The 12802-nt window shown below is 36.4% G+C and overlaps 1 protein-coding gene across 4 annotated transcripts in view; it reads right to left on the reverse strand.

Moving 5' to 3' along the window:
- ATP8A2 (ATPase phospholipid transporting 8A2) overlaps positions 1-12802 on the reverse strand; it is a 590644-nt gene that overhangs the window by 422408 nt on the left and 155434 nt on the right. For all 4 annotated transcript variants that reach the window (XM_053920803.1, XM_053920801.1, XM_053920804.2 and 1 more), the window contains 3 exons: positions 10314-10402; positions 7323-7367; positions 4655-4730 (listed from right to left, as the gene is read on the reverse strand). In XM_053920803.1, the coding sequence (XP_053776778.1) occupies positions 4655-4730; positions 7323-7367; positions 10314-10402 (210 nt within the window). The remainder of the gene's footprint in view (positions 1-4654; positions 4731-7322; positions 7368-10313; positions 10403-12802) is intronic.

Below are 12802 nucleotides of genomic sequence, written 5' to 3' on the forward strand. Positions count from 1 at the left end.
TTCATCGCTTAGTTGTATTTTTTCTGGAGTTTTGATCTGTTCTTTCATTTGGGCCTTTTTTTTTTTTGTCTTGGTGCTCCTGTTACATAGTAAGGGGAGGAGTCATAGGTGTTCACCAGGGCGGAGCAACACACATTGCTGTGCTGTGACACTGTATGTGGGGAGGGGTCTGAGAGGGAACAACGCCACCTGCTCCACCCTCTGCTGGTTTTCAGTCACTTCCCCCTGCTTCCCACAAGCAAATTGGGCCCTTCTAGTGCTGATTCCCAGGTGGGAGGTTTTGTGTATGTTCTAGGATCCTATGGGTCTCCCCAACGAACTCTCCTGTGAGGCTGGGAGTTTCTCCTGCTGCCTCAACTCCCACAGGTGTTTTCAATCAGAGGCTTTGAGGCTTTATTTCCCCTCACTGGAACCCCAGGTTTTGTGGTCTGTCTCACTCCCCAGTTTTTCCTCACAGTTTATCTGCACTTGAATGTGGGACTGCCCAGTCTGCCAGCCGCTGCCTTGCTTGAGTCTGCGCCTCCTACCAGTCTGGATGAATGTTTCTTCTTTAACTCCTTGGTTGTCAGACTTCCATACTGTTCAATTTCTGTCAGTTCTGGTTGTTTCTTGTTTTTAAATTTGTTGTTGTTCTTCTTTTGGTTGTGTAAGGAGGCATAGTGTGTCTACCTATGCCTCCATCTTGGCCAGAAGTCTATTAATGTAATCTTATTTCCATTGTGTTTTACAAGTTTATTGTTCATATGTAAGTAAAAACATGTAATTTTATAAATTAATTCAATATCCAGTAGTAACTAAACTCTTACTTGCTCTCCAAGGTGGTTGACTCTCCTAGGTTTTCAGGGCAGACAATAATACTGTCCACAAATAATTACCTTTCCCTTTTCTTTTCCAATATACACACCTGCTTAGCTCTCACCTGTCTGCATAGCCTAGCGCTTTCAGAATGGTGTTCAAAGACGGGGGTGACACCAGGTTTCCTTTTCCTGAGGTTATTTTAAAATCACTACACTATCTTTAATTCTCTCATGTGTCACTTTTAAATAGGAAGCTGACTATAAACATGAGATAGATTTGTATATTCACATTCAGGAAACAATTTTGTGTTTGCTATTTTTTATGGAGTCTTCTTCTTCTTCCTCTTCCTTTTCCTCTTCCCTTTCTCCTCTCCTCCTCCTCCTTCTTGTTTAGTTTAGTCACCAACAAATAGTGACAAACATTTTTAACATTTTTAGTTTCTCCTCTGACCTGAATATCATTTGAGAGCAATTGTACAGAAACAGATCATACTGCTCACACAGCTACTACTTATCGGCCTTCATGAGGAGAAAATGAACATTAAATTATAGTTTGATGAAATCTTTCAGTTAGAGAATTTACCAATTCCCCAAGGCCTACACCACAAAAGTGGCTTTTATCCAAAAGCACTTTAATTTCAGAATTCACTTCAAAATTACCTTCTGCACCAGACAGCTAACTATCTAATCCCACATATCACCTTTCCCATGATGAAACAACACAAAAAGAGTCTTTGATTTAATAGTAAATACATAAATCTAATAGCAAAACATTTCCTAAGCATTATAAAGAAAAGTTGCACACATACTCAAATTAAGTTTCCACCTTGAGTGAAAGGCCACACAAAATTATTAAAGATCAAAAAATATCCCAACAAAATTAATTTACCTTTAGTTCTCTACTTAAACTGACATTCTATAATAAATTAGGGAAGGGAGATAATATTAATTTGAAGCCTATGGATAAGGTATTTGTATTATATTTAGACAGTGCTCCATGTTTGAAAATAAACTTTTTTCACTAACTTCCATGAAGAAGAAAAAGAATGCATAACTACAAATAACTGAGTGTTGGAAAATGTACACAGGCATGTTAACATATGTGTGTACATGTTGTTTTACAGGTTGAAAGAAATTGTGGGAAATACACATATAATATTTAACATTTTATCCATCTCTAAGTATATAATTCAGTGGCATTGAATATGTTCACACAGCTGTGTATCCATCACCACTACCTATTTCCAAAACCTTTTCATCTTCCCAACAAACACTGCACCTATCAAACAATAACTCCTATTCTCCCTGCTCCCTGACCCCTACTAATCTCTATTCTGCTCTGTCTCTATTCTAGGTACCCCATATAATTATAAACATATAATACCTGTCCTTCAGTTAACAGATTTTAGTCTGCACAAAATGCTTTATTTATCCAGAAATAAGTATGATCGATTTACTTGATGACTGTGAAAAACGGCAGAAAACTATACATGTCTAAAATTGTCTTGCATTCCAGTTTGCAGCTATAAAGTATACAAATTATATATATGTACAATTTCTTCCTGGAAACCCAAGCTCAAGGCATAAAGATTCAAAATCTGTTGGAAAATTATATCACAAATTGAAAGTCACTGGTTAGTGATATAATTAAGGGAACAGATGAATTTTTCCTAGAGATGATCTTCTAAGAGGCAAATTCCATCCTGGCTATCAGTCCACACAAAGCTTAAAAAACAGTCCTGAAGGATCTAGAAAATTAGAAATGATGACCCAGGAAAAACAGAAATTCTGCAGCAGATGGAAGCACTCCCTTGGGAGGAAAGTAAGGGTTTCTTGGTTCAACTGCTATAAGTTTAGTCACTAGTCCCTAGACAATTTAGATAAGAATGTCGGATATCCATAGACTAAAAAATCCTAAAATGCTTCTTCCCTCACCTCAACCATATTTTGGCAAAATAACTAAGTGATCTAATGGACTCTACTGTATACCTGAAACTAATGCAAAATAATATGGAATATAAACTGCAATTAAAAATAATTTTTTAATGCTTAAAAACATCCATTGGGTACATTTAATTCAATCCCACAGCTTTCCAAAGAATAATATTGGAGTCTTCATCATTTACAGTAGAGCTAGATGTTAAAGGTCAAAGGGCTTAATTAATGCAGTAGCTAAGATGAGCACCTCAGAAAGGTTCAAGGATCCTCAAAAGCTTTTAAAAATGTTAAATATAGGAAAGTAGGATTTTACTAAAAAGTAGAAAATAAATTCCTCAATTCACAGCCTAATTAAGCACTTAACGAACTCCAAGTATCCAGATTATTAAAATATCCTTGAAAGTCCCCATGTTTTCATCAATGCTTAAAATAATCTCCTAGGTCAGGACTTCCTTTTAGAGGGCTGCTGCTGCCCCTATTCTCACTGGCCTTCCCACAGGAAAGAAAATTTGGCTCAGGAGAGTTGAAGGTGAGGGTACAGCAAGAAAGAAAAAAGGAGCTCTAAGAGTGGGGTTTCCTCCTAAAATGCATGCCATTGGCCACGGGACAAGAAATGCTCATTAGAAGATCCTTACTCATGCTCAGTGTCTGCTCAAACGTCAAGAGAGGAGAGGCTAAAGTACATGTGATCAACAATCAGAAACCCCTAGAAACTCGGGACACACAAATACGGGTTCAGCTTCAGAGAAAACATTGGTATGTGTACATAAATTAACTGAGCTAAGTATTTCCAAGTCCACTTTCAGAAAGGAATTCCCCCACAGTGCACCTGCTTCTTTCAAATCCTTGGATTAAAATTATGCACCCCCCAGAAGCTTCTTCTAAAAATGTCATTCTTCTGTGTGCAGAACCTCTAGCCCAGAAGCTGGATACACCTCTAAGATCAAAATCCAAGAAAGGACCACATCAACGACTGTGACCCAGAGTACGGACTTCAACAGCATCCTCTCTGCATCTGAGCTCACGGATGGGGATGCCTTACACACTCGCGTTTGAGAACCACTGCTGGGAAGGTTTTAGCACTAACAAATGGACACTAACTGCAATAGAACAGAAGAAATTTCCTTGCTGAAAATCCAGAGAAAGTTTAAAATATATCTATATCTTATCAAAATTTTGGAAAGATGAAGTTTTAATTTTGCCCAGGTTTACCTAATTTTAAAACTAAAATTTTATTCAGAAATAAATTAATAATATTAGATCTAATTTATACCAACTAAATTGGTTGTAAAATGCTTTGATCATTGAATACTTTTCTAAGTAGGTATTTTTCAAAGTATCTTTTAAAAGTAAATAAAATGTATGTGATGCTGCAGTCAATTTTGGTTTGTTACAATAGTGGAAGTAATGTGATGTCACAGTTAAGCTTCAAACACTTAAGCTATGAGTCTCATTTCTACATTTGTTTGCTGAGTAACTCTCTGCCAAGTCAATCTCTCTATGCAGCTTTCTGTTAACTCTCTGGGGTGACTCAGGTGCTAAAGGAAACACGTCAAATGTTTGGCACAGAGTAGGATGCTATTACTGCTACATTATTGTAGCTTACTTTTGTTTCCTAAATTGTCCTAGTCAAAGGACATTACAATTACTTTTCAAAACACAAGAGCTCGTAGATTCACAACTGTGAAGAAACAGTATTGTAGGCGTCTTTTTTATAAGCAACAGAAATATGAAATGTTAGAGAATTCTACAGTAAGGCTTGTGTTAATCTTGATGTGCTACTTTATAACTTCACCACATATTTAATTCAGCTTTACGTTAACTTATAAAAAGTGTTAACCACAAAGTACTACCCATGTACATACATAGAAGTACACAATAAGCTGTTTAAAGTCCTAGAGGCAAAATGTTGGCCTTACATGTCGATCCTCCATGTTCTTCAAGAGCCTGGGATCATCGAAGTCGCATGAATCACTAGGGGGACAAGGCATCCGGCTGTAAAAAACAAAAGGAAACATTTATTCAGTTCAAACTTCCTTAAAGATAATTCAAATCCAGTAAGAATCTTTCTCCAAGAAGAACCACCCCTAAACTCTTCAAGATTTGGAATACCATATATTATTTCAAACCTCAAGACAGGAAATTATTTACCTTACTATAAAATCTTCTGTAAGTTTTTATAAACAATGACATAGCTACAAGGAGAAGAAACAGAGGCAAGTATCAACACCTGACTTTGTCATTTTAGTTGGTCTCTGTAAAACTTCTACCAGGAAAAACTTGCAAGAGTACCTGCTCAGTGCAGGAGAAATATGGGGAATTATTGCATTGTGTCTATGCAACTATTTATGGTCAGGGCTTAGATATGGGAGAAAGAAGGAGGCAAATTATTATGAGAAGGTAAATTTGATACTATAGCTGTGCCCTACCCCATTGAAGAAAATGTGATGTCTTAATTATATGCATGTACCTCCACTCCTTCCTGAAACCCTTTCTTTAAGACAAAGACAATGGAAGAAGAGAGGACAGCACAGTTGATGTCAGTCTGAACTCTGAATAGATATCAGAGTTTAGTGCAGCCAAGGAAACAGAAACCAGTAGCTTGGAAAGAGAAGCACCTAAAATGAAAGCTGATGCCCCCAAATGGGGAAACGGCAGCACAAGGTAGGTAGCTGTGAGATAAAAGGAAGGTGGCAAACAGGACAGGTTCCAAATCCACCTGTGGAAGGGCCAGCCTTCAAGAACCCTTCCTCACCCCATGCAGCCAGTCAACTGAACCTTCTGCATCCAGAAAGAAATGGAAGTTTTATCCTTTAGAGAGGTTAAACCAGACCAGCCCTGGACCCAGGAACACTGGCCACACAGGCAAGTCAAGTAGGGCATCCTCCCAAGACAGGAGTTTTAAGAGAAATGCTATATGACAAGTTCTGTCCAGAAGGTATCCAGCCATGTAATATGAAAAATAGAGGCATTTATTGAAGAAGATACTAGATACATTGTACATAGGACAATGACACCTTAATCCCCTTCAAAGTAGGCACCTTGGGACCTCACACAGTTCTCCCAATTGCCAACAGTTGCGCCCTGTCATATTTTCCTGAATCTCATCAATGGTCTGAAATCTCTTCCCTTTCAAAGGTGATTTTAGTTTTGGGAAAAGCCAGAAGTTGTAGGCTCCAAATATGGACTTTAGGGGCCCTGAGTCACCTCAGCAATTTGATGTTTTGCCAAAAAACTCTGCACAAGACATGATGCAAGGGGGGGGGGGGGGGGGGCGGGGCGTTGTCATGATGAAGCTGTCAATCATCAGTTGCCCATAGCTGAATAGTTTCCACAGAGGAGTTTTCAAGCTTGCTGCAAAATTTGATGCAGATTCATTGCTCTATTCATTCAGTCATTTTGAATGTGATGGCCACACAGTACACATGCTCACTTAATGGAGTCTACTGCCCCCACTGACTAGTACAGTGAAGTTATCATTGTTCACACATGTGCATTCCAGTTCACACTCCTTGGCTACCAGGATACATCAGTGTCACGCAAATCGTTCTCATTATATTAACAATGGCTGGACTTTTCCCAGACAGACCTCACATGTTGAAAGGTATGATCACCAACCCTCTGCCTCCACTCAGCTCCCATAACAACTGCAGCCATATATATAGCCCTTGGCATAAAATGGAAGAGTTCTTCTGATAAGAATACTGATTAGTTCATAAGAAAGACCCACAGACATGACGTCTAGGGATTCTCTAATAAAATAGTAGGTCCTGGCTAATCATCCCACAAGGAAGCCAGTTAGTCATCAACCACACTGCACCCCTCCCGCCCCCCACACAGCCCTACTAATCAGTTTTGTTAGTATATAAATCTTAAAACATGAGCAGACAATATCACTAGTCCTAAGAGAAATATAAATCAATACCACAATGAGATACCACTCAATACCCATTGGGGTGGTTATTATTTTTTAAAATTATTTCATTAATTATCAAGGATTTGGAAAAATTGTGCATTCCTGGCAGGAATGTAAAATGGTACAGCTAGTTGAAAACATTTGGTGGTTCCTCAAAAAGTTAAACATAGAATAAACACATGACATAGCAATCCCACTTTTACATATATATCCCAAAGAATTGAAAACAGAGACTCACTATGCACCAATGTTTATAGCAGCATTATTCACAATAGCCAACAGGTGAAATTACCCCAAATGCCCCTCAACAGATAAATGGATAAACAAAATGTGGTATATACATGCAAAGAAACATTAGTCAGCCTTTAAAAGGAATAAAATTCTGGTATGGGCTACATAGCATGTACACTACAACCTTGAAGACATTATCCTACCTAAGAAGTGGGAAGTGAGTGGGAAGTACTGGACCCAGGGCTCATTACTTTTTGTTAAAGCTTTGTAGTATCACTGGATTTTTAAAATCATATTCATGTTTAAATTTTATTCTGGTTCTCTCTTGAAACAACATATATGCAACTTTTAATTACAAATATTCAAGTGAGACCTGACAATATAAAATTGCTCAATAGCCTTTCCCCCTGATGCATCAAAACATGCTAGAATCTACTTACGAGAAGTCATCTGAGGATGGCTCTCTTGTCAATTCGGGAAAATGACTGCCAGAAAGAGAGAAAGACAGAGCGGTCACAAAACTGTGAACCAATGATAGACATTCACACAAGGAACATTCTCCGAAATAGATCACACATTAGGCCACAAAAGAAGTCAATAAATTTAAGAAGACTGAAATCATAGCAAGCATCTCTCCCGACCATAATGGTATGAAACTAAAAATCAATTATAAGAGGAAAATTGGAAAAATCAGAAATGTGTGAAGATTAAACAACATACTACTGAATAACCAATGGCTCAAAAAAAGTAATAAAATAAATACCTTGAGACAAAAGAAAATGGAAACATATCAAAACTTATGGTATGTAATGAAAGTAGTTGTAAGAGGGAAGTTCATAGTGATAAAAGCCCACACATCAAGAAACAAAAAAAATTTAACCTAATTTTACTTATCAAAGAATTAGAGAAAAAACAAATAAAGCCCAATGTTAGTAAAAGGAAAGAAATACCAAAGACCAGAGAGTAAATAAATAAAAGAGACTAAAAAGACAATAGAAAAGTTCAATAAAACTAAGATCTGGTTCTGTAAAAAGAATGGACAAACCTTTTTCTACACTCACCAAGAAAAAAAAGGGAAGCCTAAAAATCAGAAATGAATGAGAAGAGGAGATATTACAATTGACAAAACACAAAGGATCATAAGTTCATCATCACCAAGCCCTTATTATATGAAATGTTAAAGGGAGTTACCTAAGAAAAAGAAGATCAAAAATATGAACAGTAAAAATGACAGCAAACTCACAGTTATTAACGACCACACCTAAAACAAAAACAAGAGCAAACTAGGCAAACAACTAGAACAGGAACAGAACCATAGAGATGGAGATCACATAGAGGGGTGTCAATAGGGGAGTGGGAGGGGGAGAGGGGGGGAAAGGTACAGAGAATAAGTATCATAGATGATAGGTGGAAAATAGACAGGCGGAGGGTCAGAATAGTGTAGGAAATGTAGAAGCCAAAGAACTTATAAGTATGACCCATGGACATGAACTATAGGGGGGAATGTGGGAGGGAGGGGGTGGGCAGGATGGAGTGGAGTGGGGGGGAAATGGGACAACTGTAATAGCATAATCAATAAATATATTAAAAAAAAAGACGACTACAAACAGCTATACACCAACAAATCGGACAACCTACAAAAAATGGATAGAACAACTTGCCAAGACTGAATCATGAAGAAATAGAAAGTCTGAGCAGCCCCATTACTAGTAAGGAGATTAAATGAGTAATCAAAAACACCTCCCAACAAACAAACATCCCAGACCAGGCAGCTCCACTGGTGAATTCTCCAAAACATTCAAAGAAAAATTAATACCAATCATTTCCAAACTCTTCCATAAATATAAAAGGAGGGAATGATTCCAAACTCATGTTATAAGGCCAGTATTACCCAGATACTGAAACCAGAAAAGGATACCACAAGAAAAGAAAATTATGGCCCATGTCTCTGATGAACATGGATCCTCAACAAAAATCCTTAATGAAATATTCACAAACCAAATTTCAATAACACATTAAAAAGATCATACACCATAATCAAGTAAACTTTATTCCAGGGATATAAGATGGTTCAAAATCTGCAAATCAATTAATGGGAAAAACCATAGTAACAAATGAAGGATAAAAAGCATATGACCAATAAAGGTAGAAAAAGCATTTGACAAAATTCAACATCAATTTATGATTAAAAACTCTCAACAAAATGGGCACAAAGTGAACATACCTCAACACAATAAAGGCCATATGTGATAAGCCCACATCTATCATCAAACTCAGTGGTAAAAAATGAAAGCATTTTTTTTAAGATCAGGAATAAGCCAGGATGCCCACTCTTGCCACTTTTATTCAACATAGTACTGGACGTCCTAGCCAGAGCAATTAGGCAAGAAAGAGAAAGAAAAGGCATGTAGATCTGAAAAGAAGTAGTAAAACTCTATTTGCAGATGATATAATAAATACTGAATAACCTAAAGACTCCACCCAAAACATAAGTTGCAGTATACAAAATCAAATACAAAAGTCTGTTGCATTTTTATAGATTAATAATGAACTATCAGAAAGAGATACTAAATAAACAACACACTTACAATTGTATCCAAAAAAATAAAATACCTAGAAGTAAATTTAACCAAGCTGGTGAAAGACCAGTACACTGAAAACTGTAAGATATTAATGAAGGAAATTGAAGAAGCCACACATAAATGGAAAGATAGTCCATGCTTATAGATAAAAAGAATTTATGTTATTAAAATGTCCATATTACCTGAGGCAGCCTACAGATTCAATGCAGTCCTTATCAAAATATCAAAGGCATTTTTCACAGGTATAGAACAAACTAGCCCAATACGTGTGGAACCATGGAACCACAAAAGAACCTAACTGCCAAAGCAATCTTGAGAAAGAAGAACAAAGCTGAAAGCATCATGCTGTCTAATTTCAAACTATATCACAAAACTATAGTAATCAAAACAGTTTGTTGTTGCCATAAAAGCAGACACAAATCAATGGAACAGAATAGAGAGCCCAGAAATACACACACACATATATGGTCAATTAATTTATGACAAAAGAGACAAAAATAAACACCAGGGAAAGGACAGTCTCTTAAATAAATGATGTTGGCTAATTTAAGAGCCACATGCAAAAGAATAAAACTGGACCCCTACCTTACACCATACATAAAAATTAACTCACAATAAATTAAAGACTTGAACATAAGACCTGAAACCATAAAACTCCTAGAAAAAAACATAGTGGTAAGCCCCTTGGCACTGGTCTTCACAATGATTTTTTGGATTTGGTATCAGAAACTTGTAAGTATCCCTTCAAAATATCAAAAAGTCACGGTATTTTAGTAAGCAAATAAAAATAAACTTGATTTGTTTGGCAGAATACAAATCAAATTCTCAATAACTGATGAACACACTTACCCATAGGTTACTCCAGCAATGCTGCACTTCTTGAAGTTCATGATATTGCATGTAAGAGTTCCAGTTTTGTCAGAAAACAGGTATTTAACCTAAAATCAAAGAATAAGAAAAAATACGTACATCAAGGATGTAATACAATGCAAAAACCAATAAAGTCTTTATTCTATGTTTTTCAAAATCTGTATAAATTTTAAAAGGTAAATTTCCTTCAAGCAAAATATATTTAGAATTGCACGTGTATTAAATATAACTGTTATTATTACATGTTATAAATAAATTAATACGTGTGAATGCTTAGACTTAAAAACCTGTTCAATAACCAATTCTAGAGTCCAATTGTATGGAAACGTGCAACGAAGACTCAGTAACAGCTGGAGCCATTTTAGATCTACAGCATTAAGCACTAAGTCCTGCAGGAAGGCATCTCAAAGACACATATCATTCTTCAAGATAGTCCCATGATCTCTTCTAATGTCCAATATGTCAAGACAACAAGCTCACACTTTGACAACCTCAAAATATTTTTTTTGAGATTGTCAAAAAAAATCTGGCTGGATTAAGAAGGCACATCCTGAAAATAGCACAGAACAAACAGCACGCTTCTGAATCACTATCAGCATTAAGAGTACATACAGGCCGCACGGAACTGCCGTAGATTATATAACTCCCCATATTCAAAGTCTGGCGATTCAATACAATAAACTCTCAATATACAAAAGTAAAAAGAAACTTCTGTAGGAGGCCAACAAGCCAACCACTTTGACATAAGTACATGCGACAGGGATGAACTCCCAACACACACACGCTGTGAGGGACAATGTCCTCAGCGTGCGACAGAGAAGAGGGAAAGGAACTCAGGAGCGGAGAGTTGGGTTCAGGCTCTGGACACTAACTAGTCATGTGGACTCTGGGAAGGTCACCTCGTCCTTCTTGGCCTCAGTTTCCACATCTATGAAGAAATGGTTTGCTCAGAAGATATGTAACATTCTGGGAAATTATATTATGGATTGGTAAGAGGGTCGTAATTAGCAGAATTATTTTCAGTAAAAATTCCTGTTTCTCAGTAGTTTCCCAAAGAGGGATCATAACTGTTGCTGATGGAGATGTATTCCAAGGACCCCAAAGGGAAGCCACCTTTCAATGTTGTAGAAAAGAGGGATTAATAACATGAATTATACTCTGTACTTTTTCTTAATTATTTTTAAAGCAATCAGAGGGCCTTTAAGTAAAGAAAGGTTTTTCCTAAAGAAAGATTTTTTCTAAAGAAAGATGATTAATAGCCCTAAAAAGTCAAATATTACACAGAAATATAAAATTAGTACACTATGGGTAATTAATACTTTAACTATAAATAAAGTTTCTATATAAGTTTTATATGCAGTAAATCTACAGGTATAAAACAATCAGTAGAATCAGCCTTCTAATAAAGTGTTTCTGAATTGTTTTTATTTTTATATTTGTTTTTGTTTTTTTATTCCTCACCCAAGGATATGTTTACTGATTTTCAAGGGAAAGAAAGCAGGGGGAGAGAGAGAAACATTGATATGAGCAAGAAATATTGATTGGTTGCCTTCCGTATGCGCTCTGACAGGGGATGTAACTTGCAACCTAGATATGTGCCCTGACAGGGACTTGAACCCCCAGCCTTGGGTCATGTAGGATGATGCTCCAAACAAGTGAGCCACCCAGCCAGGGCCTGACTTGCTGTTAAAAATTTAAAATTTAAATCAAAATATTAAAAAAATAAAAATTATAAGAAATTATGAAGATTTACCATCTCTTATCCTCTGAATTTTAACTTACCCTTTAAGTTCTAATTCAAAACTATTTCCCCATGCAATTCCACTTCTGGATATTTATCTGAAGAAATCCAAAACTAACCTGAAGACACATATGGACCCCAATGTTCATGCAGCATTATTTACAATAGCAAAGATATGGAAGTAACCTAAGTGTCCATCAACACAAATGGAGAAAGAAGATGTGGTCATATATACAAAGAAATATTACTCAGCCATAAAAAAAGAAATTTTGCCATTTGTGACAATAAGGATGGACATAGAGACTATTATGCTAAGTGAAATTAGAGAAAGACAAATATATGATTTCATTAATATATTGAATCTAAACAATAAAATAAATGAAGAAAAAAACAAACTCATAAATAAAGATAATAAATTCATGGTCACCAGATAGGAGGTTGGTTGGGTGGATGGGTGAAAACGGTGAAGGAATTAAGAAGTACAAATTGGCAGTTACGGAACAGTCACAGGGATGTGAAGTACAGCATAGGGGATCTAGTCAGTAATATTGTAATAACTATGCATGACTTGGCGGGGTGATGACTTTGGAAGTTATATAAATGTCTAATCACTATGTCGTACACCAAAAACAATTATAATATTAAATGTCAAATGTAATTGAAAAAATTTTAAATTACTTCCCTATGCAAACATCCCCATATACCCAGTAAGGATGAGTAATGTCAT

This window comes from Desmodus rotundus, chromosome 3 (assembly GCF_022682495.2).
Source record: "Desmodus rotundus isolate HL8 chromosome 3, HLdesRot8A.1, whole genome shotgun sequence".
Classification (NCBI taxonomy): Eukaryota; Metazoa; Chordata; class Mammalia; order Chiroptera; family Phyllostomidae; genus Desmodus; species Desmodus rotundus.